General features: G+C 37.7%; 2 protein-coding genes across 2 annotated transcripts; one reads left to right on the forward strand and one right to left on the reverse strand.

The window, feature by feature from the left end:
• The first annotated feature begins 602 nt into the window (after positions 1–602).
• Positions 603–17,457, forward strand: patl1 (PAT1 homolog 1, processing body mRNA decay factor). Its single transcript, XM_077245935.1, has 18 exons — positions 603–733; positions 1,495–1,597; positions 2,969–3,369; positions 5,566–5,640; positions 5,730–5,927; positions 6,534–6,635; positions 7,106–7,192; positions 7,890–8,083; positions 8,166–8,316; positions 8,825–8,939; positions 9,103–9,200; positions 9,436–9,495; positions 11,589–11,734; positions 12,261–12,420; positions 13,542–13,667; positions 13,759–13,850; positions 15,150–15,299; positions 16,923–17,457. Exons 1-18 carry the CDS (start codon positions 719–721, stop codon positions 16,942–16,944), a joined length of 2,295 nt encoding a protein of 764 aa, XP_077102050.1. The 5' UTR covers positions 603–718; the 3' UTR covers positions 16,945–17,457.
• Positions 17,458–18,552: 1,095 nt separating this feature from the next.
• LOC143753975 (uncharacterized) lies at positions 18,553–20,718 on the reverse strand. The gene is made up of 2 exons (XM_077246915.1): positions 20,635–20,718; positions 18,553–19,489 (listed from the first exon to the last, which is right to left on the reverse strand). Exons 1-2 carry the CDS (start codon positions 20,650–20,652, stop codon positions 18,794–18,796), a joined length of 714 nt encoding a protein of 237 aa, XP_077103030.1. The 5' UTR covers positions 20,653–20,718; the 3' UTR covers positions 18,553–18,793.
• Positions 20,719–27,761: the final 7,043 nt, after the last annotated feature.

Raw genomic sequence — 27,761 nt, forward strand, 5'->3', positions numbered from 1 at the left:
ATTTTAGTAATGCGCTGATATACCGTTTTTTCTAAATGTGAATTATTTAATTTACATTTATTTAATTGTACTCTGTGTTTCATTCTCTTAGCACTGCTACAAGACATACACAATTTAATTGAGATAGAGACCTTTCTGTAATTTCTGTCTCAAACATGGTGGCTACACGTTGAATATTTACACCATTATTGCCAAGAAGGAAAAATAAAATAAAAATATGAATTGAAGTCATGCTAAAACATTTGTGGAGTTAAATTCATGGTCACTTGTTTTACAGCTAGCTATTACAAAAATCTCTTGAATAGCCTACCATTTTAATAGCATTATTATGTTTTAAATATTTTCTCAACTTTCTCATTCCTAAACCATAATTCATATTTTGGCATATTTCAAATGCTTAGTGAAAATTAAAAACCCATGGAATGTGAACAGGATTATTTTCACAATGGAATCTCTGTCATAATTTGAAATACATTTCCAATATCCTAATTGGATTTTGAGAGAATTTTAACTGAAAACAAAATTGGATTTTTAAAGGGGAAAAAAGCAAGCAAATAAATAATATTATGGTCACTAATAGAATATTATGGTGATTTCACTTTACGCAAGACGCGTGCCATGTCTTCAAGCTCGCGTGTGAGGAATCTTGTGCAGAAGCGCGCGCGGCGTCTCGCGCAGCAGCAGAATTAAACGAGATCCTTTTTAAAAACACAGATACATGTTCCGTTTTCAGGTAAATATGTCCTTTCTTAATATGGTGTACGTCGAAACTGCCACGTTTAAAGAAAAGTAATGTGAAGGGTTCTGTTTAGAAGATTTATACTCAGATTTTGATGGAAAATTACGGCTTTGTTTTTCGACACCACAGTTAACTTAGCGAGCTAAAATTGTTTGTAAGGACTAACTTAACCGTCCGTTTTCTCTGGTGCTGATATTGGATAAATTGTTAAAGCATAATGAAATATGCTTGTGTCCTTGGCATATACCCTCCGTTTTGCGTTCAGTGTCGCCCAGATGTGTGATATTAAACCTTTGGCCTTGTTAGCATGTTAGCGAGGCCGCGCTAGTACGTTAACGTTACGTCAACTAACAAGAGCAATGTAAGTTAAACCTACTGGGATCATTTAAACTTTCCAAGCATTTTCAATTTATCTGGCGACTGTGAGCATGATTTTATCAGGGCAAAAGAGTTTCTGTGAAATTTCTGATCTGTTCGCAGTGTTCAATATCATCAAGTGTTACTGCGTTTAGCAGTTTAGATAAAAAGCATTGGTAACGTGTATTACGCATTTCATCTTCTTTTGTTTGTATCGTTATATGATTGAGATTAATACACCCCGACACTGAACATGTTAGTTTGGGGTGAGCACAAGCACAGTATTATTCCTGTGGATGTGGACACAGCAGCATCTTTCCCTGAGATCTGTTTTCCTCCTCCCTTACTTTTCCATGACTTGCAAATTTACCCTATACTGTTTCTGTATTGTTTTGTAGTCTTTTGACGATGACTGCACCCTGGAGCAGGAGGAAGGGTTGGGAGAGGAAGAAGAGGAAATTGACCAGTTCAATGATGACACTTTCGGTGCAGGGGCAATCGGTAAATCTTACATCTGGAATAATGGGTTTACCCCATAAAGCCTAATGTGTCTTATTTGATAAATGAATCTCTAAGGCCTCTAAATCACAACATTATCAAAACCTTGCTGAAAAACTAGTACACAATCTACTAAAGGCCTTCTGCCCTCTGATTGTTTCATACTTGTTTATCAAGTAAAAGGCATTTTATTATCATTGTAAAAATGGTACACGTGTAAATTTCCTGTTTTGATAAAGTAATAGAAGAATGTCTTTTGTATTGTTAATAATGTCAAGGCCTCAAGAAGAACATTTAATGGACGGAAGCAACTTCTGTTTACTTGCGTATCCATACATAATCTTTTAGAAAAAAAATCTATCAAATATGATCCGTAAGGCTTTTGAGCGTTTATTTGTTCATCTCTCAATCATCACTATATTGCACTGTATCATAGGTTTTACTCCCACAATTAAAACGACAGAGATTTGATTTTAAAAATAAGCAGTTAAATATCATCCTACTAAGACATATTATTGAAAGATATAGAGTGAAAACGGATAATGCATTTTGTATACACTACTGTTCAAAAATAAGTCTCTTCTGCTCACCTAGACTGCATTTATTTGATCAAAAATACAGAAAAAATGGCAAAATTGTGAAATATTATTACAATTTAAAATATCTGTTTTTTATGTGAATATATTTTTAAATGTAATTTTTTTCTGTGATCTCAACTGAATTTTCAGCATCATTACTCCAGTCTTCAGTGTCACATGATCCTTCAGAAATTATTATAATATGATGATTTGATGAAAACATTTTTTGAAGGTTTTTGCAGCTGCTTTATATTTTTGTGGAAACTGTGATACATTTCATTTTTCAGTATTCTTTGATGAATAGAAAGTTAAAAAGAACAGCTTTTATTTGAAATAGGAACCTTTTGTTACATTATTAATGTCTTTACTGTCACTTTTAAACAATGTAATGCTATAATTGCTAAATAAAAAGTATTAGAATCAGTTTAGATTGACACTACAGCCATTTATTATATTCAACAACAACATCAGCTCATTCCATCTGTGGGTCATTCGTCATTACGCCCTTTTCTACATCATTGCACATGCGCAGAAATTTCAAGTGTCGATTTTCTATCCGATCAAGTGTTTACATGTCCTATCGAACGGATTACAAAAGAGTTATCTCATCGCCCTCAACCCGATTGAAATTTCAGTGGGTTCGGGCATTTTAATTCCGATTGAGGTGTCTACATGGAGCATTTCCATTCGGATCGGACTCAAAACTGTTTGTAATCGGAATACAATGCTTCATGCAAACTCACCTATTGACATCAGATGGTAGCATCACCTCATTAAAGTATATTTTCCTCTGTAGATGATGACTGGCAGGAGCAGCATGCCCGCCTCGCAGAGCTCGACGAGCTGGTGCGAGATGATCTGCCGGGAGCGGACGATCCCTCCTCCGGTGACCTTCCTCCTGCTGGCAGCAATGCCAAGCCTTCGCCCCACCCTCCACCTTCCTCTTCCTCCCGGCTTTACCCTGACATAGATGAACGGGCTGGCGGTGACCTGGCAGAGTCATTGACTCGTCTCATCTTGGGGTCGGATCCTGCTATTGCTGGAGTTGGCACCGCCAGCTCGGACAGATCTCATCTTCCTCCGAAGCTGCCCGGTCAGACTCCTCATCCCTCAGCATTAGCTGGACTGTCTCCTCTGCAGTTGAGCTACCAACATCACCAGCATCTCCTGCACAGAGGGCCGGCTCCTCTTTCACAGGTTTGTGTGATCGTATCTAGGGATGCACCGATATGAAAACTGTGGTCGATACCGATAATTGTTTATATTTAAAAGCCGATAACCGTTATATTGTCCGATAAATTTAAATCCAAATTTTTATATAATTTTTGAGAGCCTTATTACAAAAAAAAGTTTCACCATTAAACGGGGTTCCCACAGGTCCTTGAAATCCTTGAAAGTTTGTGAATCTGTAAAAAAAGATTTCAAGGCCCTGGAAAGTTTTTGAAAATAAACATACATAGATACATGTTCTTGATAGTGCTTGAATTTATTTTGTGCAAGAAGTTTTCTAGAAAAAAATTCCATATTCTCTCCGGTCCGCTAATGTTATTACGCCAAGACTTCGTTGCCTATGCATACTAGCTTGCTTGATTTGCGTTAGTTAAACGCATTTACGTGGTACGTTAAGTGTTTCCCGTGTGAGGTACTTTGTGTTGTTCGTTGCCATGACGTTCACGCGCGCACAAAACTACTACAATGGTACCTCAACGTTTTACAGACACACCGTAAAACATTGCAGAAATAGGCTGGTTAAATGAGCCTAAGCTCTTTTCAATAAAGAATACAGAATTTTTTGAATACAATACAGGATGTACTGAATATTTATTCAGTTTTACGCAAAACAGAAATACGACAAATAGAATATCAGATCTCTCTCATATGGCCAAAAATAAATGCAAAAAAAAAAAGTGGTGTTTGACACATGGAAACTGTAACAATGTATCTTACAAGGTAACACGATGTAACCTTGCTCTCACTCCTTCACTTCAAGTCCTTGAATTTGAGAGTATTGGACCTGGAAAGTCCTTGAAAGGTTAACCAAGGTGTGGGAACCCTGATTAAAATCCATGTCCCAAGCACACAATTATAATGATGATCTCATTATACTTTTATGTAGCCTGTATGACTAGACTTGCACTTCACATGTTGTACTTAACTGTATTTTCCTTTTTTCTCAGCTAAAGGAAATAACCCATTATTTATCGGTTTTAATATATCGGACAAAATTTCTTATTGGGCCATAATTTTTACAGACTCGAAATCTTGCCTTCAAACAATGGCCACTTTAAAAATGGATCACCCTTTAGTGGACTGAATTTTAACCAAAGTGGATTATCTACTAAATTAGTTCTTCAGTATTATCTTTTGCTGGGTTCCAGCAGGCCATGTTGGACTTTCAGGATGTGAACGAGCTGATGCTGCTTCTAAGGAAGCTCTTAATCAGGAAGTTAATGAATGTCAAATTCCTCCCTCGAATATCAGACCGATTATTAATCGATACATATTAAATAAGTGGCAAGAAGAGTGGAATATGTGCAAGAATAATAAGTTGTACGAAACTCATCCGGAAATTACAAACAGGCCTTTTATCACTCTTAAAACTAGACTTGATCAAGTGGTCCACACCAGATGTCGTATGGGTCACACAAGTTTGACCCATGCTTTTTTACTTAAAGGTGAAGACCTAACTTTATGCATGTTTTGTAAGATTCCCTTATCTGTCAAACATATTTTATTGGATTGTCCTGGACTTAATACAAGCAGAATGCTCTTTTATGAAGTTACTTCACTTGAGGACATATTTAATAAGATTATGCCTGAAGCAGTTTTGGATTTTTTATCATATGTTAATTTGAAGAATCTTGTACAATATGACTAGTTGTTTTTGTATTTGTTTTTATTGTATTTAAATGATATTTGTATTTTTGTAATGAAAATAGCTTTGAATGCTGACATGGTCCAATAAGATTCAGATTATTTTACTTAATGCCAATAACGATAACATTAAAAATGAAGATATATCGGCCGATACCGATATGGGGGCTGATAGATCGTGCATCCCTAATCATTATCCCCATAATATTATGCCATTTATTAATTTGAATTAGTTTGTAAATCAGATGCATGAAAATGGCAGCATCAAAGGTCTGGTCTGTCTGTGACAGGTAACTTTTCTAGGGTGTAGCAATATGTCATGTTGATTAATTGAAATAAAACCCAAAATCAATGGCTTAGTGCGATTCTTTAATAGCTAAGACTGATTTAATGAAATATAAATAGCCGCAAGTTTCAGAGTGAACACCGTGTTCTTTTACGTGTTTTCAATGTTCATTTTTTTTTTTTTACATTAAATTACAATAGTAATTTTTCTTGTTTTAATATTTCCCCCCATAGATAAACTCTCACAGTATTTGGGAGAACAATATGGGCTTCGGTCCTGTTAACTCTGGATTAGTCTCTCAAAAAGAGGTAAAGCACTTGTATTTAAAAAGGCTTCTTCAAGTTTACTATAAAGTCTTTCAGTGCTGTTCTTCTAATCTTCTTAATTCACTACTCAGGACAAAACACTTATGTCCATTATCAAAGAGGTCGGGCTTCCAAATCGGCCTCCTAAACTCAGAGAAGAAGGGCGAGATTTGTCCGAAAGGGTTCCGCCTCCTCGGTCCTCCTCACCTGTGATTGGAAGTCCACCTGTAAGAGCTGTGCCTATTGGAACACCTCCGAAACAGCCCATGAGTCAAATCCTCAATCAGCAGGTAAGATGGCATCCTGTCCAAAATGTAAGAAATGTATATTTTTCAGCAGCCGGATGCATTAAATTGGATCAAAACTGACTGTAAAGATTTTTACATTGTTATAAAAAAAATCTATCTTAAATAAATGCTGCTCTTTTGAGCTTACTATTCATCAAAGAACCATTAGAAATGATCATGTTTGCACACCGAAAAAAAAATCGAAATGTTTTTTGAGCATCAAATCATCATATTAGAATGATTTCTGAAGAATCATGTGACACTGAAGACTGGAGTAATGATGCTGACAATTCAGCTTTGATGACAGGAATAAATTACATTTTAACATATAACATTCATTGATGCCATTTTAAATGTTTTTTTGACCACCTGACATTTTGGATGTTAAAGACCACAAAACATAAAAGAAATATGTATTATTTAAATGTGCTAAAAATGAATACAAACTAAATAGGTTTTCTAGATTAAAGAGATGTATGTCATGAATTTATCAAATTATTTAAAAAGGAAATAATGCACTTGGACACAAAAATATGCACGTCATGTCGTTGGCCCTTATGAGTGATGCAAAAGATTTTAACTGAATCAAGATGTTTCTTTTGTCTTTAGAATAATCACCCTTCAGCCATTCACGTGAGAGCCTCTGTGCCCCTGCGTTACCCACCTCCCTTCCCTGAGCGTCTGTCCCCCAACAACCTCCTCAGCATGGCTGTGAGTCCCGCATCACTTCACCAAGTCAACACCAGCCACCTAATGGTGGTGCTATAATACATTGGAAAAAGTGCTCAATTTTGCCGTTTGTTGCCTATTTGTTCAACCTGGAGGATTTTTCTTTTGATATATCTGATATTACTGATACCTTTCCATTGATATGTTATTATTATGTGTTGTTTTTACTATTGGTATATCTGTTATACTTTACAGCTACTCTCTGGTTTATATGCATAGACACACACACACACACACACACACACACACACACACACACACACACACACTGTCATCAGAATTGACTTATGTTTGCTGTTTGTTTGTTTGTCCTGTTTCTTTTGCATTTAACACATGTATATAGTCACAATTTGTGTTTGCATAATAAATAAATAAAAGGTGTCATGCCTATTTTGAATGGTTTTGAACAGTATTGAAATTAGTGGGTTTTTTTTTTTTTTTTGCTCTTTCAGAACTCGCCGTTGTCTCATTCTCCGTTCCCTGCCGGTGTTGGTCCCGTTTTGTCTCAGATACAAAGAGCCCAAATGCTCAACTCTCAGGTGAGTGAATCCTCAAACCAGTTCCAAAAAATTTCTTTTAACAGATTTTGTTCTTGAATATATAACTCTGGGATAGGATCAGAGAATTTCAAGACTTGACATAAACTGCTGTAAGATAAGATTTTAATACAGTATAGTAGACAGTAATGGCATACACAGTATATACATTATCACAGTATTCGCTATAGTTTAGAAAATGGTAATAAAATATGACAATAACTCAGAGTTAATCAAATCAGTTGATATTTCACTGGTTTTGTCCATCCTCCTATTAGACTCTCACAAATTAATTATGTTGAATAGCTGTCAGCTGTTAAATTTAATTACGTAATTAGATAATACCAATTTAGGTCAACCAATTACCAAGCAATGCTTCATTTTGTTCAGTCTGCGGTGTACAAAGGTCTCATTACCAATTAAAGAAAAAAACTTAAACAAAACATGGTCAGTTCAAAGTGTCTGAATAATTTTTGGTCCCAAATATTTATACATTTTACTGGTAGTCCACTGTTTGAAGAATATTTGGGTATAATATGTCACAGTTTACTTTATTTTGCTATCCTCACTTACATAAATGAACTATATTGTCCTGCACCCACTAATAAGAAAAATCAAAAATGATGTCTGATTAATTTTTGGTTTGACTGAACCATAGAAACATGACATTATCTTGTGCTACGCCCTTTGTGTTGGTCAGTTCCAGCGTGGTCCAGCTCCTCCATTATTACAGGGGGGCATTGGGGGTTTCAGGCCGTTCTTTGGGCAGTCTGGTCCTAGAATGGGTCCCCATGGGCCTCCTCTCAGCCACGCACCCATCCGACACAACACCACCCACCTGCACCCGCAGCACCGCAGGATGCTCAACCAGAGGATGCAGAACAGAGGATTGGGGTGGGTACCATCAGCTGCTTCCCTGGATCAAACCACTTTGAAAAGCCCCATGTAAATGTTTCTGTGTCTCTCATGTGCTCAGTGATCACGTCGGCGGGAGAGGTGTTGGAGACAGGAAAAACCGAGATCCTTACAGCAATCTAATGACTCAAAGAGAGAAGGAATGGGTAGCGAGAATCCAAATGATGCAGCTTCAAAGCACCGATCCGTATTTGGATGACTACTATTACCAGGTTATCACTCTTTTACCCACATGAAACCCTTTGTAATCGTGCAACTACAGTAGTTAGCATTTGAAGTGGATCAAAAAAGTTAATCAAAGTTGTTCTAAGACAAGAACGGATATTGTTCAAAATTCATGTATAACTTTGAAAGGTTTTAATCTACTTCAAATGTTGACTACTGTAGCATAAGACATGCTATTAAGGTGTATCTACCTGAAACATGCTAGCAACTGCATAGCAACTCTAGCAGTCACCTAGCATCTTATCTAACCTTCAAGCTTTTAAAACCATTTCAATCTTAAATTCTTCAAACTTACAGCTTGTTAAACTATTTAAAACTTTCAGATTTCTCAAGCCAACATCAAAGTTTGTCTACAAACTTTACAATATAATTATTCTCGAATACTGCTGTAACTAGTTCTTTTTTTCTTTTTTCATTTGAGCAACATCATTGTAAATGTATTGTGGACATATTGCTATTTCTGGTTGATAATGCTTAATGATTTTTATTTTTCAGAATTACTATGAGAAAATGGAGAAGCGTCAGGAGCGGGACAGAGACAACAGGAAGGAACACACCACCAAACTCATCACTCCTCAGGTGGCCAAACTGGAGCACACCTATCGGCCAGGTAAAAACAATACGCAACACAGTGACCTTTATTAAAATATCTGTTTTAACAATCGACCAGGGTCCAAAATTAGTATTTTGTTATTGGCTATTTAATTGTGCATTTATTTCAGGACATGATGTCAAATGATCTTATACTCCGTGTGATTGTTTTTGGTTCACAGTGCAGTTTGCCGGCTCGTTAGGAAAACTCACTGTCTCCAGTGTAAACAATCCAAGGAAAATGATTGATGCTGTGGTAACTACTCGCAGTGATGATGAGGTCAGAACTCTAAACTCCCGCCCCTTTTACATAGACTCTTTTATATAAAACCACTTATGAGGCTCTTCTCTTGATATGTATGTTTTGGTAACTTGTAAAAAAAAATTGCAAACATAACCATAGAATCTTTCTTTACCAAGTAATGTTTTTTCTTCATGAATAAATGGTTTATTCAAAAGGTATTAGGGAATGGAACAGTTTCTTTGTACCAATGGTCATTTTTGTCATTTTACAGGAAAAAAGAGAGAAGCAGGTGTGGAATAAAAGACGACAAATCCTTTACACTGTGGAGAAGGTAAGAGTGTAAATAAAGAAATAATGAGCCTTTATAGCCATTAGCCATGTAGGCTGTCAAAATAAAATTCATATTTTTATCAAATTTTCATATGTATTTAATTTAAAATAAATCCATATTTATTTTAAATATGTTCCCATTCCACTAAACGCAAAAAAAGTACTGTGGGATCGGTGCTTCGGCTCTTTGTATTAAACTATGCATAAATACATGATGCTGTTATGTTTCTAATTGTTTATGCAATTTACAAAATATTAGATATATAAACGTTAGTTTAAAGCTATGCACTTTTTTCTTTTTTTTTACAGACAGACATGTTATTTCATTGCTTTGAATAAACAATTTAATGGCAAAAGTTTTTTTCCCTCTTAACTGAAACGATGCCTTTTAAATCCAAATATAATTCGAATATTAGTAATATTTAAGTCTAGTTTTTTTTTAGAACTTTCTAGAAAAAGAGCAATCTGGATAAGACCATATTAAACAACTATAGACCGATCTCAAATCTTCCTTTCATAGGCAAGATCATTGAAAAAGTTGTCTTCAATCAGCTGAACAAATTCTTAAGCTCGAATGGATACTTTGACCATTTTCAATCTGGTTTCCGACCGCACCACAGTACAGAGACCGCGCTCATAAAGATAATAAATGATATTCGCTTAAATACTGATACAGGCAAATTATCAGTGCTGGTACTACTCGACCTCAGTGCTGCATTTGACACTGTCGATCACAAAATACTTCTTGACAGGCTGGAAAACTGGGTCGGGCTTTCTGGGATAGTCCTAAAATGGTTCAGGTCATACTTAGGAGGCAGAGGTTATTATGTGAGTATAGGAGACCATAAGTCTGAGTGGACATCCATGACATGCGGAGTCCCTCAAGGCTCAATTCTTGCGCCACTCCTATTCAACCTGTACATGCTCCCAATGAGCCAAATAATGAGAAAGAACCAAATCGCTTACCATAGCTATGCAGACGACACACAGCTCTACTTATCCCTATCGCCTAACGATTACAGCCCCATTGACTCCCTTTGCCAATGCATTGATGAAGTAAACAATTGGATGTGCCAAAACTTTCTTCAGTTAAACAAAGACAAAACTGAAGTCATTGCGTTTGGAAACAAAGATGAAGTTCTCAAGGTGAACACATACCTTCAGTCTAGGGGTCAAACAACTAAAAATCAAGTCAGGAATCTGGGTGTGTCTCTGGAGTCAGACCTTAGTTTCAGTAGTCATGTCAAAGCAATAACTAAATCAGCATATTATCACCTGAAAAATATTGCAAGAATTAGATGCTTTGTTTCCAGTCAAGACTTAGAAAAACTTGTGCATGCTTTCATCACCAGTAGGGTGGATTATTGTAATGGACTTCTCACTGGCCTTCCCAAAAAGACCATAAGACAGTTGCAGCTCATACAGAACGCTGCTGCTAGGATTCTGAGCAGAACCAGAAAATATGAACACATCACACCAGTCCTCAGGTCTTTACACTGGCTGCCAGTTACATTTAGGATTGATTTTAAAGTATTATTACTGGTATATAAATCATTCAATGGCCTAGGACCTCAATACATTGCAGATATGCTCACTGAATATAAACCCAACAGATCACTCAGATCATTAGGATCACATCGGCTAGAAATACCAAGGGTTCACTCTAAGCATGGCGAGTCTGCTTTTAGCTACTATGCCAGCCGCAGCTGGAATCAGCTTCCAGAAGAGATCAGATGTGCTCCTACAGTAGTCACATTCAAATCCAGACTCAAAACACATCTGTTTAATTGTGCATTTACTGAATGAGCACTGTGCCACTGTTCGTCCGACTGTTTGCACTGTATTTTATTTTATGTTTTAATTATTCTGATTTCTGTATTTTATCTTTTATTCTAAACTGTTTTAATTATTCTGATTTCTTTTGATTATTTTAATTTCTTCTATGTAAAGCACTTTGAATTACCATTGTGTATGAAATGTGCTATATAAATAAACTTGCCTTGCCTTGCCTTGCCTTGCCTAGTTTTTCAGCCATTTTGAAAGCACTAGTAGCCATAGTATTTTTATTCAAAATCTGTGTATTTTGTTATGCAGATGTACAGTCTACTGCTAGAAGTGCAAGACTTTGAGAAGAAGTTCTTGCAAACCCCTGAGCACCAAAGAGATGCCCTGCTAGAACAGCATAAAACCCACACGCTGCAGCTCTACAACTCCCTCCGAGAAAAAGAGTGGGACGACCGGTGAGTGCCACATGAGTATAGGCATACACTTGCTTGTTTAAACTAATTAAAGCCCAGTCCAGGATCCTTTGACTCAAATTCTGGACTGTTTTGACCAAATTTGAATAAGCAAAAAGCAATGTCTACCTAATTGAGAAATACTTGAAAATCCCATTAGTGTAATAAGTATATAATTACTTAAAAAAAAAAAATTAAGACCTGGTTTCACACACAGGGCTTAGATTAAGCCAGAATTAGGCCTAAGGAGCTTATAAATGTGCCTTAAAAAACATTATTTGATGTGCATCTTGAGACAAAACAATGACACTGATATATTTTAAGATATATCAGTATAAGTTGCTTTCAGTTACAACAGCTCAAACATGCATTTTAGTCTGGGACTGGCTTAAGCCTCGTCTGTGAAACCGAGGTCAAGTGTGTTAAACAGCATCGTTTTTGCTTTAGTCAAGAATTGTGTGAAATCACTGATATTGGTATCGACTTCTGAAGATTTGCGATCGTAACAGACCGTCTCATCCCTCTGCAGAGTGAGCGATGAGCAGTGCTTGATGATCATGTCAGTGCGTAAGGGGAAACGCCTCATCTCCAGACTCCTCCCCTTCCTGCCACAGCCTCAGGCTGCTGTTGTTATCATGGGAATAGCCAGGAACCTTCCAGCCCTGGCCAAGAAAGACAGACAAGACCAGGTATAATCACAGATGATGCATCTTAAGCCGGGGACACACTTAACGACTCTAAGGCCGATTATGAATGTAATTTGATACTTACGACTAGGGGTGTGCGATATCATGATTTTTGATCGTGGACGATTAAAATGTCTCCACGATCTGCTTTTGAAGAAATTATGTAGAATTGTTTATTCTATCAGTTGCAGTTCTGGTGCCTCCGTCTCAACATACTGTAGGCTACAACGTGACGTATATTCACATCAACTGTTAACAAAAGGTCATTATTTGCATGTGCTTTAAAGCCTTGCTGGTTAAACAAGTCATTCCCGTGCTGATGCGCTGTTCTAACATGCGCTTTTCTTAGCGCAAACACCCGAAGCGCACATGCACTAAGCCTGTCTACAGCGCCTGGTTACAGGACTAAGTTATCTTTTGAGTCTTATTGTGCTAATACTGACAAATACACACAAGGTTTACATAAACAAAGTTGGTTATGAATAAAGTGAAACAAACATAGAAAATTGAGAGAAAATATGCCTGCCAAATAAAGCACTGTTTATTTCATTTGTATATTAAGTTGTGTAGCCCATGTGTATTGTGTATCTTTGTTCTAAATTTTTAATAACAAAGAAAATGACAAAGATTTTTATATTCACACTTTGGCCTAAATGTCTGCCATTCTTTTTTATTTTATATTAAGGTTACCTAAGGCTTTGGTTTTAAAATAGGGACATTAGTTTGGCTGTAATGCTCAGTCACTTGCAAAATAGTAAAACCAACATGAAAAAGAATCGTGATAAAATCGTGAATCGTGATTTTTCCTGAAAAAAATCTTGATATGATATTTTTGCCATATCGCCCACCCCTACTTAGACTGATCATGTCCAAACGTGCCAAGTCAGGGACATTTGCGTTCAGTCAGTGTCCACAGTCGATGTTTAAAATCTGTTCCAGTGGTTGGAAACGGTCTGTAAGTGTGTTCAGTTCAATGTTTCAGCATGTTGTTAAATGTGTCCCTGGCATTAGTGAATAGAATAAGATGTGTAAACCCTGCTGTGAACACAATTCAATGTAGCAAGTCTTATAGGTTAAGAGTAGCACTCGGATAAAGGAGTGTGCTTTTATCTTAAATGTCTTAGGTACTATGTTGGTTGGTGGAGCCAGTCACTGCAGTAATCCAGGCCATGTCGAGTACTTCCCTCACTGACCTCCTTCAGGAGCTGCAGGGCCGGGAAGGACAGCTTCCCCTCGTGCTGCAGAATAAGGTGTCGCTGGCAAATTCATTTATGTTTATAATGGCATAGTGCATCGACGTTGTTTGACTGACTAAACCAAAGATAATGTTGTGTTTGTCAGTTCGGCGTGACGCTGCTGTATCTGATCCTGAGTGAAGGAGAGAGGATGCAGAGCTCGGATCCCAACTGTCAGCTCATGGATGATAACCGCTGGTGAGCATCTGTCTATTAAACCAGTTAAACTCATATAAATGCTAGTCTTTTCAAAGGCTTTCTTGAAATAAAGTGATAAGTGTTGCAGTATTTCATCATCATTAGTTTTTGGCAGTGTGGTGTTTATCAAGTCTTGTCTTTAGTCTTTGTCCTGTTATTCTTCTATGATAGAAATATTATTTTCAGTCAAAATGGGGGGGGGGGGGGGATAATGTGAATAACTGTGTTGCAGGTTGATTAAAGGTGTGCACCTAAAAGTGTTCAGTTAGGGGCTACAGTGCTGCTAGTAAAATCAATTTGTCTGGAACGCTTGCAATAACATGCTGACTTATGTGGCCTAACTTTTATTTGAGGAAATCTGTTTATAATAGGCTTTTAGGTTTGAGCTTATTGGTCCTGCAATTGGTTCCTTGATTCAGTTTATTTAAATATGTGTAAAATGGCTAACGTTGCTTAAGTTTAATATACAATGATCATAATGCAAGGCAGCCACATCGCATGTTTCTGACCTGTTTTTAAAAGCATTCAGTATAGGATTTGACCGTTCATAGATTGAGTAGTCTATTTCAAATGGATCCGCATATACAGATGCATGGGGGCGGGACTAGTTGCGCACATCCCTAGTTTAAGAATGTAAGGGGCTTAACTGAAGGTTTCAAGAGGGTCGCTGACCAATGGAGGTCATGCTGTTCGTGTAAGAGCTACATTTTGACTGAGATGCAAAATGTTGCAAGTTATCTGAGGCACTCAACTGAACACAAGCCTCCTCCTTCCTTCACACTCTTAATAGATATATAGTTTCTTTTATCTCTTCCTCTCATGTTTCAAGGCAGTCTGCAAATACTGTCAGAAAGAGTGAGTGAATTATGCTTCGCTCTGTAGTCAAGGTCAGTGAGCCAAGGGAGAGTCTAGAAGGCAGATAAAATATTTCTAATTTAAAATGATTTATGTGCATAAGGGAAGCACATTATGGGATGTTGAGGAAGTACAAAAGGTGAACCAGAAGTGTATATACAGTATATGGTAAAATTATGTCAGATGCCTGATTTTTTTTCAATCAACTTTGAAAGTCTTTGTTCAACAATATATATGGTTTTACTGAACCAATAAAACTCTGTATTTTAAAGCTAATTTTTGTAGCTCTCTGAGGTACACTTTGGTAGTACCCTGGATCGCTATTACAGATACATAAATCGTATTTGATTTATTGATGTATTTTTTTTTAACCATTCAGTGGCTGACTGCAATTTTACAGATGAATTTCCACCACACTTCCCAGACTTTTCTTTCTGTTTCCAGGACTGAGTTGGTGTTCTCTGTGACCCGGGAGCTTTTGAAGGTCCCGTCCTCTGCGCTCTCATCACCCCTGTTCACTCCTCCAAACCTAGTGTCGCTGTTCTCTCGATACGTGGACCGGCAGAGACTCGAGCTCTTGCAGGAGAAGCTACAGTGAGTTTGTCCACAGAAACACACACAAGCTCAAGTTATAAAATTGATATAAATAAGACTGACTCGTATTAATAAAATATTCAATTTTCGAGATATATTGCCTGTGTATATTTGTGATTCCCATTTTACTCCGTATATTAGTAAAAAAGTCTGTATCTATCAAGAATAATTTTATTTATCCATTTATCTATCAAGAATAATTTTATCCATCGATATATTGAGAATTAATTCATTTATCCATCTATCTATCGAGAATATATTAAGGCTGTCAGTGTTAACACATGAGATTAATTCAAAATCAATCCTTAACAACAATTATTTTGCGTTAAAATAATTGAACTCATAATGAAGCAAGCGAAAGTGCATCATTAGCGTAATTTTTATTACGTAAGTTTTATTATGACCTTAGAAGTCAGGAGTTTATTAAACTATTCTAACCCTTAAATGCTTCTCTGTTTGCGATCAGATCATTGTAAGCCGCTAAACTCCAATGATCCAGTAAGCAAATTCATGCAAACAATCAGTCCAAAACAGGCTGATTACATCAGAGATGACAGAGAGAATAGAGACACTCGTTTGCATTTTCAGTGAATTATTCATTCCTGTGTGTTTCGCTTTAAAATACGAGCTCCGTCATATTCTGTGATTTCTGTTACAGGAAGCATTGTGAGTCAATTATTACAGATGCGCAAACAAACCATATGTTTCACGCTCTCAATGCACTGATTGCGCATTGTATTATTTATGCACAAACACATTTCAGTACATTGTTTCCACACAATCAGGATAATGCTTTGATTTGTCATGTTTAGTCATTCAGAATGGATCCGTGTACTGTAGTAAGTATATGCAGTCAGGTCGAGACGTTTTTTCTTTTCTTTCATCTTCATGTGGTTCTGTTCGGTATTGCAAAAATGTAAATGAGCTCTTTGCTGTTGCACTGGACACATACTATACACTGTGAAATCTGAAACGTTATTTCTGTAATGGTTTTTTTCATAGGTGCTTTGGTGTGCATAAATTTATGAATTTATATAATTGGGTTATTTGGTGTCCTTTTAGGGCGCTTTCACTCTAGCACTTTTGGTGCGCACCCGAGTTCGAATGATGTCAGAGTTTTTAATGATTTTCACATCAACTGTTAACAAAAGGTCATTATTTGCATGTGCTTTAAAGCCTTGCCGGTTAAACAAGTCATTCCCGTGCTGATGAACGATTTTAATACTTTTGCGGCAGACAGACGCAAGTGTGTTTCTGTATCTTTTCTTTGAAAACATACATTTGCTGCCTTTTTTATTCATAGCGGCGCCGGTTACCAAGCAACACGATTACGCGCCACTGCAGCTTGATGACGCAAGCGTCCCGCGGTTCGGATACAAATAATATGTGAACACAGTCCATCGGGGGCAGGGGAGGGGGGAGCAATCGAACTCGGGTTCAGAACAGGCAATCGAACCAAGTGTGAAAGCGCCCTTAGAGTCTCCTTTATTCATGGTAAATTTAGTTTTTTTTTTTAAAGCTTTCACAAAATACAGTTTTCGGATGGTTTATTTTGCTGGATATAGCAAATGATGACAACTGGGCCTTTTTATTTATATTGACTTTTTTTTTTTTTTTTTTCAGGATCACATCCCTGTCCAGGTAGAAGTGACTACAAACGTGGCAGTCGTTGAGAGACGCACTGTTACTGTATTTGTGAACGAGCAGTTTTATGTGTGATATATGTTGGCGGGTGAGGCCAGGTCATTTTTCCTTTCTTGTTATAAGAGTCACAATAGCTAAGAATAATGTTTAAATTGTAATAAAACTGTTGTCCATAGGTTTGTCAATAAAGGCGATCAGGTATGTGTATTTTAGCTTCTGTTAGGGTCAAGAGCCAGGACGGGGACCTCATTGTGTGGCGACATTTCCCTGTGAAACGGCTCAATCATGACAACATCAGACCTTATTTATAACGCATAGATTTGAGAAATTTGCTGTACATTAATATCTTAATTTTTCTTATACACTGCAGCTTGAGGTATGTTTTCAAAAGCGTGAATGTACAAGTGTGTCTGTGAGTTTAAATGAAGGTCTGAACAAAGTTATTCTTCATTTTTAAGTATCATGACATGATGCCTGTGTTAAAACATGAAATTAAAACTTTCTATTATACAAAGTTTGGTTGTGGTGTTTGGGTCTCTTCAGCCAGTGCTCTGAGTTTCAACACTCAGGATCTTTTGTTTTCATTCTCATGACAATTAAGCAGATTTTCCTTTTGAATTCACGTTCTGTAATCAAATGCATGTTTTGACAAATTATAAGTGTTTATATTTTAGACCTGTATGTCTGGGGGACTGCTCTATATAATGTCTATATAATATAAATGTAATTATAGATCAGTGCATATACCTGTAGTGTTTATATCTATGAGATCAGTGGTCTTGGGTCGTTTCCACAGAAAATTGCGTACATACGTCACTCGCCCGTGCGTGTTCGTCATATCCGTGGCGTTGATTGAGAAAATTTCTCCGGCTACTTGGAGTGGCAGTGGTTAACTTGGTTGTCACAAGGAGCATGGAGGATTTGAATCTCGAACGAACCTCCAGAGAATCATCGTTTTACACAAACGCCGAACAGAGGAGAGTCTGCTGGCAATAAGAGAGCGCGACAGATCTTAATAAAATAGGAATCAACATCCGCTTGCCTTTCGGAGATGGTGAGAACGGAGAGATTTGAAATGTTGTAAAAGCGACGCAGAGATGGCATTACTCAACAGGTGAGTAAGGTAGGCCTATTTTATTGAACAGATAAATTTATTTGCCATAAGTAGCTCTCTAACAGAGTTTACTGTAACGTTAAATCATTATCAATTGTGAAGGGTCATATTCATCCGCACAGTCACGCAAAGATGAAGCACAACCAAAATAATGTTCTTCCGCAAACTGCATGCAGCTTTGTTTTTTTTTACCGTTAGAGGTGTACCTCTTTTTTATGTCTAGTAATCAACATTATGAGTAATTTTGCATTTGAATTAGTAAATTTTTTTTGTGATAATCTACTACATTAAATGCCTTAAATTCTGTAGATTTAACTCGGAAAATGAAAATAAGATCTTTAGGCCTATCACTTATTTACTCTCTGGTGGCAGAGTGGTTGAAAAAGCATCTCAAGTGTCCCTCTTTTACAGCAAATACCCAAACAAGACTACAGTTTTCTCTTTTGCTTGCCTTTTTTCTCAACCAAGAGAAATAAAGAGACTTGACATCCAAAAAAGCGCATGCATATTTATGTTAAAATGCACAAAAAAGGTTACATGTTTACTTGGACTAGTTCAGTCCGTAGATGAGCACATAGCTAAGCTCATACATCTTTAACTGTCAATGAAGCTAAACTGACTACTAAATCAAATGCGAACTGCTTCTAGCTGGTTTCCCCCATGCCTTCAGTTGGTGCACTGTTGACTCTGAACATCTCAGAGACTTTCCCTCCCAACTTTTCTTCATGAAATGATTTCAGAGTATAGTGCAGCTACAGACACAGTTTCGAGATGGTGTATCGGTATCTACAGTGACATCACGTCTCTCTTCAGATTCTACTGTGACATCACTTCTCTCTTCACATTCTATTGTCAACATCCGATAGGCAACATCTCCAACACACGCAATCAAAGCTGGCTGATTAGATGTTTCATCCTGATACCCAAGGCTTTGCAGAAAGTCCTCTAGTTTTGGATATGATTGGATGGTCTTCAGGAGGCTCCTGGAGATATGAAATGTGGCGTATGGATCATAATTTGACAGATCTTTGTGGGTGGTCAGGTAAATTTTCCCAAACTTCATCTGTTCGTGATCAGTGACGATGATGCGGTCCGAGTTGCTTACGCCATGCAAGCTGGTGTTGTGTTTCTTGATGTAGTCCGGCAGCATATCAGCTCCTGGTGAATTCAGATTGCCCAGCAAATAGTAGTGAAAGTTCACATCTGGAAGAAGTTTTTCATTACGTTTGTTGTATCTGTTCTCAAAGTGGTGAAAGCCAAAGACTCCCTTCGCCGGGTCACAGGCCAGGAACATGTCGCCATCGTCATTAACCCAGATACAGTCATTAGCAAACCAGTACAAGAGCTTGAGTCCATGTCTGGGCCAAGGCTGACCAAATCTACACCTGTTTAGGTCCCTTATTGTTGTGATTTTCTCCGGCATGGTCTTCATCTGAGTGAGAGATAAACATCACATGTCACATTTACTTGTTTTTATTTGTGCTCTCATTGCACCTGTTACAGAGCTTGTCTTTACCTTAAAACATCTATTGCAGACATATTAGGTATCAATTTCTGCTTTTGCGTTACCACACGAAAACTAGTTATAAAAAACATGTAATTTTTTCAAGTGATATTTCTTTCAACCATCTCCAAATAAAAGTATTTTTCACAATTAGTTCATAAATTCAACAAGTTCATTTGTTTCAATTGTTCCCATGTCAGGTTCATATACCCTGTAATGTCTGAGATATGACATAATAGTAAGAATTAAAAAATATATTTTTTTAATGAAACATGCAGTTTTTGAAACTTTAAACAAAATATTAAAAGAAAAGTTTTATGTCTTATTTGATACATCAGCTTTTATGGATCATATGATATGATGTGGATGTGAAGCTCATACTACTCAACACCCTTCAATATTATTCAGAGGACCAAACGGACCAATGAGGGTGTCTCAGCTTCATTAACATGCAAGAACACAGCTGTCACAACAAGAGCAACTTCATTTACATTAAGAGTGGTAAACAGTAACAGGATAAAAGGTTTAAGATTTGGATGTTCTGCGTTAAGTTTGACGCCGGTGAACCCAAGGTGCTTCGTGTACCTTGCCACTGCTATGCTGTAATAAACTTAATTTTTGAGATATTCGACGTCCACATGATCAAATAACACGTTCCTCAAAAGCCTGATGGATCACATTTTAAAATGATTTAAACCTAAGTTGCATCAGTCCAGTTAATGATCATGAAATATCACTAACAATAATAAAGTTATTCTTATGTTTACTTGATACAAATCATTAAAGTTTTCACGACCTGACATTATACTGAAAGGATTTTACTTGCTAAAGAAAAAATATAAACTATTATTCAAACGACAGTGGGCATGTAGAAGATTGTGTGCAACAGGATGTTCAACAAAGTTTTGATCGTGTCGATAGTTTAGAGACCTGTGACAACTGGCCCCGGTTCAAACATGGCACACATGACCGATCTTGCAAGAATCAAATAGCAAAAGTTTAGTAACAACTGAAAAAATAATTATTTGAGTGTGGAAGAAAAGATAAAGAATAAAGGCCAAAGGCTACTGTACCTCTTTTTTATAAACCATAGTTATTTTCTGGAGAAAACTCCTCTGTGTTGCTGTTCTCACCCTGAGCAGTAGTGAAGGAGAGGAAGAAGAAGAGAAGCTCACTGCGGCAGTTAAAACGAGAGAGAATGTAATTTGAGACTTTCTGACTTCCTCTAACTCATAGGCGTAGCCATGGGTGTGCCAGGGTGTCCTGGTGCCACCCACAAAAATAGATGCAGTCTTAATAAAATTGTTTTTCTAAACTTGTACAAATATTGTAAGTAAACAACAATAGTCCATTTAAAATGTATTTAATTTTTTTAATTATCGTTAAAAAAATATATATGCCGACAATCGGACTGCCATCAATCCACAAACAACCACATGTACTTCAGTTAAATTTAGTCAGATGCATTTACATTGTTACTGTGCCTTAGATGTAATCAACTCTTTCTGTGTCTGTAAAGGTGGGAACCAAATGGCCCATACAGATGTATGGCCTATAAACTGAATGGCCCATACCGGTGTATGGCCCACAGAAACTGATTGGTTTGAATGACAAAGAAACAGCATTGCTCATAGTACATCGATCTCCTGTGGGAGGCCCTAACAGTTTTATATTGTTTGTAGGCCATGCACTGAAAAAAAAATGAATTGGATTTACTCAATTGAATTATGGACACTGGTTGTACATAATTAGTTTGGGTTCACAGTATCCTACACATTCATATAGTTTCTGTACAATAGTTTAGTATTAATCACATGTATTTTAATGAAGTAATGTGTAAATGCTCTGTTTAAGTTCACCTAACATAATTCAGTCATGTTAGCTGAATATTATTCTTTTATTTTAGATACATGCCTGGATCATGTTAATTCTACACTATCTAATCAAGTTATCTTTACCTAATTTTTTGTTACATTTTTAATGGTTTGTTGTTACTTAAATGTGTTTTTGTACTAAACAATAAAAAAACATTCATTTAAACCATTTATTTCATTTATTGAACATTCATTCATTCACTTCAATTCAAAATTATGCATGTAAAAACGTACAAAAAGTACTGAAAAAAGTACTGAATCTGATGTATGCAGTGACAGTCTCTATTTTCTAGCTAGACATATAATCTCATTTATGAAGACCATCAGATTCATATCATAGATAGATAAGATTGTAAGTAATATAACATCTCGTATTTCTGTGAAAACTGAATTTTGCACAATTCAAAGAGAAATTAGTTCTCTCCGACTCTTCAAAACATTTAATGTGCAGACCTAAATGGTCAGTCCAGCACTGAACAAAATTGTATGACCTCTTGAAATGACTATGAAATAACATCTTTTTAGAATCTTTGGTGATTAAATATCAACAAGACTTAAACTAGTATGTAAAAAAAAAAAACCTTCCTGTTCTATGCAATATGCATACATGCCCATTTTAGATCGAAGACGCGAACTCTTCATAAGAAATGTTTTAACAAGATCATGAACATGAGTTATATCTCATACCTGCATCATGAAACTCTGTTTTTATAAACAAATAGAACATTGAAGCACAAATAATTTGTTTTCATGAAATAAAAAAAAACTGTCCTCTGACTCCTCCGCACAACTTGAATGTGTAGAACTTGGGCTGAATGTGTAAAAAATGGTAAAAAAATAGATTTTTTGCTTAACGCCACGAATCGATTTTTTTCAAACCTACGCAGTTATATGACCCAAAATACTGCCATTGTATATGAAATAAACACATTTGGGCTGTAAAAATAATTAATGCAGTGTCATCTGTTAATTTTTGTCATCCTTTGGCTAGTGTTACATTATCCCGCTCTTATTCATGCAAATGTTTTAAAACCATTCGTACGCGACAAGACAAAAAAGAGCTCGCTTTCTGTGAACGTCTTGACCATAGACTGTAAAAAAATATGTACGACGCCCCTTCGCTCTCTTCCATTGGTGAAAACTGAAGCCGCCAGTGTCCCGATATGGCGCTGACATCTAGGGACTTGAGTCTGCACAGAGTGATTTCGGGACCAGACCTGCACAGTAGTGAGCAGGAAGTAAAGCCACAAAATAAAGGCCCCGCCCTCACTCTCGGTGTGATATAATTTAAATTATATAATAATTTATATAATAAGCCCAGAATAGAGTTCTCTTTCGCGCTTGGACGAACAATGACACACACAATTATGCCAAAATGTCAGAAATATCGTAGTATCGTGCATGCTGTTCTCTGTCCCAACATACTGAACAACGCGACGTATGTTAACGCAGAGGAACGGGACACTGCATTTCACAAAAGTTCATAATTTGCATGTGCTCTAATGCCTTGTCGGTTAATTATTTCATTCACGTGCTGATGCGCTGTTCTAGCATGCGCGTTTCTCAGCGCACAAGTTACATGTGAATCTCACGCACTAAAAGCCTGTCTAACAAGCCTGTCGCTTCCAAGGGGCCAGGGCTTTGATACAGCCGTGGCCCACCTTGATACGTAAGTGACTGAAGCGCCACGTATGAGCTGGCACTCTGCGTTTCAGCCAGCACTGCAGGAGATGCATGTGCAGTAGGCCTAGTTGGAGTACTGACGGAGTACTGGAGGCCATAAGGCCCAAAAACCCTCTGAAACGTTCTGAGCGGTAGGGATGGGTGATATGGCCTAACAAATTTATCACGATAATTTCAGGTATTTATTGCGATAACGATACAAATGACGATAAATTATTTTCTTCTGTAAAATATCAGATTATGTTATGTTTAAGTTGTTCCAGTGACTGTGCTGAAAAACATCACACAACAACAATTACACAATATTAATCGAAATCAATTACAAGTTTAAAATGTAAACACAAATTCTTATTTATTTATACTCTCATGGTGCCAAAATCGTGCAAACAGCAAAAGTAACAATCACCAACCATGTCTTCAGATGTGTTTCAAAATTACAACAGAGCACAACTGCAAATAAATCCTGATAAAGTAACAAACATGTTAAAGTAACCTGATAAAGTAAAGAAGTTCAGTGTAAAACAGTCAATGACACACTCTTAGAATGTAAACATAATATGTAAGTGGAACATACCACAAATTAGGTAGTTAAATTTTCAACACTCTTGTCCCATGGAACAAATTGTAAAAATAGTGCAAACACTGTATCAAAAAGTAACGATCACAACTATGTCTTTAGATAGTTTACAAAATCTTGCAAAACAAGATGATACATTAAAAAACAAATCAATAAATTACTTTTAAATAAAAGTTTAATTAAACTGTAAACACTGATATACTCTTGCAATATGTAGAAATGAGGCTGACATGAATATGTCTGGTAGTGCAAGTTGTATAACACACATACTAGTGTGATTCAGTAGCTTTCAAAAAGAGAACGGCTTACACCTTAAGATTTTTAGTCAAGAAGACCAACATATTCACTGTAGCTGGTTTCAGAAGAGACCTTTGTTATGTCACTACATTTCCAGCAGCGCTGAACACCCTCTCTGAGGGTGTACTAGTGGCGGGGATGCACAAGTACTTTTTCACCAAACGACTGATGTTAGGGAAATTCACCTCATGTACCTTCCACCACGTAAGGGGATTGCTTTCACCATCTGCAAGTGGCCCATGCAGGTAGTTGTTTAATTCAGCCTCAATTTTCTATGTTTCAGAAAGGTGGGCATCTCAGCAGCAGCTGGTTTCTTGAAAAAACTTCCAAGACTCTTCTTCTGCCTTTTAGATGGACTCTGAGCTTCTTTTGTTGATTCAGATGACGTTTCAGGGGTAGAAGAGCCAGCGTCACTTGTCATGACAGAAAGGGATTCCACCTCTCTTACTACTCTGGCTTTGATGACCAGGATCTCTTCTTGACTCATATACTGAGTGCGGAAGCGTGGATCAAGAATTGTTGCCATGTTGATCAGTTCCTTAACGTCTTGGTCACCATATTTGGTGTTCATGTAGTCCAATATTAAATTTTTTATTGTCCTGGTGAGATCGGTGTCTTCATCTTTCCCCTGCAGCAGCTCACTGTTGAATAGGTGAAGAGTAGGCTTCAAGCATGACACTGTGACATAGTTTTCAGAAGAGAGGGCATCTTTAAAATCAAGAAGAGGCTCAAGTGCTTTAATGACAGAGTCTAGGACATCAATATCCTGCCAAGTAGGCACCAGATGCCTGGTTGACCTGTCAGCAGCCAGGACTTGCGTAATGGCCTTCTCTTGCTCAAGTATGCGCTCAATCATCTTCTGCCCTGATCCCCATCGTGTTGCCGATTCAGTCACAAGTTTGTGTGGCGGAAGGCCAAGTTCTACTTGAGCATCTTTGAGTGTTCGCTGCCTTTTCCAGATGTGCGAAAAAACACTAACAATCTTCTTACAGACTCTCACAGCTCTGTCAATCCCGGTATCCCTCATGCTTCTCTCTGCAAAACAACAACAAAACTATTTGTTTATTTTTATGTATTTATTTATGTTTATTTTGCACAAGAATAAAATACAATAAAAACCAAACAAAAACAAAAAAAGTTAAAAGAAAAAAGATAAAGTTCAGTTAAAATTAAAATGGATGAAACAAAATAAAATTTAAATGAACATTTAATATTAAAGGCACATAATATAAACATTAGCTAATGTAATGAATTACTGTTCAAAATACTGCATAGTCACATTACTAATGCAGAAACAAATACAGTTAATATTAAGTATTAATGTTTGCTCAGTGTGCATGCATTAAATATATTGACACTAAGAGAGAAAGAGTAAACTTACCAATAGCAATGTGTAGACAATGGCCAAAGCAAGACAGTCTTGTCCACATGTTTAGTGAGACTGCTTTTACTAAATTGGCCCCGCTGTCCGTTGTTAGGCACACCTGTTTCTCCTCATCTAAATTCCATTCTTGAAGAAACTGCTTCAAGCCACTCGCGATGTTTTCACCCGTGTGGTCATCTGGGAAAAAACTTGTCTGGATGCAACAGCTGTTCAAACTCGAGTCACTCGTTATGTAGTGGACCGTAAGGCTAATGTACGGCTCAGTCGTTCTGCTACTCCACATGTCTGCATTTGAAGCATAAAAATCCGCCGTAGACAGTGATGTTTGTACCCTACCGCGGCACTCTTCATACATCGCTGGCAGGGCTGTTTTGGAAAAGTACTTCCTTGAGGGCATGTTATATCTTGGGTCCAGTTTATGGATCATTCGCTTGAATCCTTCTTTTTCGACAGTTTGGAATGGCAACTTGTCTTTTGTCAAACAAAACGCCACTGCTTCCGTCAATTCGTTCCATCGTTTACTTTGCTTATCATAAGGGACGCAATTAGCAAATGCGCTGACAATTTTCGTCTGGGTGGGAATTTTCTTACCCCTAGGTCCACTTTTAGTTTTCGCCTCCGTTGCCTCGCGTATCTTCAGACATTCTTCATACTCTGGTTTGTGTTTGTGTTTCAGATGGTGGAACAAATTGGACGTGTTTCCACTCTTTGTAACCACCGTGTTTCTGCAAACTTTGCATATTACGGTAGTTTGCTCCTCATCTGATTTTCTGTAACCAAACCAGTTCCAAACTGTGGAGGTAGCTCCTCGCTTAATAACAAGCACCTCCTCAGCCTCACGTCCGCCTTCCGCCATGCTTGTTTTCACTCCGCACGTGAACAATGAATCGGGCGCGCAGCCGCGCACAAAACTACGTCATCAACTAGACTTATCGTTATTATCGTGAGGAGACAAATTTTTATCGTGAGGAGAATTTTCAACGATATATAGCAAACGATAAGATATCGCCCATCCCTACTGAGCGGCCTGTGAGAGCCTGCTTTGAACGACGCCACTAGCTGTTGAATAGTGAGGGCGCGGTCTGGCGTGAGCCGCGCTCTCATCTGTCTTGAGTCTATAACTGTTCCCAGGAAGGCTGTATGCTGGCTGGGAAGCAGCGTGCTCTTCGCTAGATTGAGCCTGAGACTCAGGCATTCTAGATGGCTGAGGAGCCAGGATCTGTGGGTTAGCAACTCGCTCTCCGATTAGGCCAGAACGAGCCAATCGTCGAGGTAGTTCGAGATGCGCATTCCCCGTTGTCTCAGGGGGACAAGCGCAGCATCCATGCATTTTGTGAATATATGGGGTGCTAGAGACAGACCGAACTGTAGGAAGTTTTTTGTGGCGGACCGAACTGTAGGACTCTATACTGATAAACCCACTACTCGAAGGCAAACCTCAAGAATGGCCTGTGGTGGTGGGCTATTTGGATATGAAAGTAAGCATCTTTCAGATCCACTGAGAAAAACAATTCCCTGGGCGAATTTGCGCGAGGATTTGTTTGGTTGTAAGCATCCTGAATGGCCGTTTCATAAGGGCCTTGTTCAGGTGTCTGAGATCTAGAATTGGCCTGAGGCCGCCATCGTTCGGAACAAGGACGTAGTGATTGTAAAAGTCTGACTCGCTAAATGATGGGGGAACTGTCTTGACAGCCCTTTTTATTAGTAGGTTTGATACTTCGGCGCGAAGGACGTGAGCTTCGTTCCATCTCACCGATGTCTCGACTACTGCATGAAAAGCTGCGGGCGAACTGGGAGTTTTCCCACTGCGTATAGCTATGCAATATGAAGTAGAATTTCTCGAAAGGGAACAGACACTGTTGCAATCTTAACCCCTTTATTAGTTCTCACATAATGTTTAACAAATGTGATTTTTCCCTAAATTTGAAAGTAGCTAGTGATATGAGAGATAATTGGGACATAATTCCAATGTTTTGGACCCACTCTTGAGAAATCTGTCTTCCTTATGTTTGTATGTTGTCCTACTGACACATTGGTTCTCAAGGATGTGTATATATTGACAACATGTTGGACATGTACATAGGTGCCTGATTGCGCAGTCCCCCTCTTCCTACTCCCTCTTCATTCCACGGACTCAGGTCACTGGATGTTTACTAAGAATTTCTATATACTATATGATGAAACTGTTGTTTTTTCCTTTCATGTTTGCTGTCATTTTTAAATGTTTTAGTGCGACTGGTAAAATGATCTCAATTTCACCGCAGTCCCTTGTATTATGAGAGAGATTGAAAACTACTGTTGTGGGTGGTGTTCATTTAAAATATCTGATAATCATGGCTTCTCTCCCCCTTTGTGGCACATGGATAGGCCCAGCACAATTCCGAA

This window comes from Siphateles boraxobius, unplaced genomic scaffold (assembly GCF_051911475.1).
Source record: "Siphateles boraxobius isolate OS27281-9 unplaced genomic scaffold, OSU_SipBor_1 29, whole genome shotgun sequence".
NCBI lineage: Eukaryota > Metazoa > Chordata > Actinopteri > Cypriniformes > Leuciscidae > Siphateles > Siphateles boraxobius.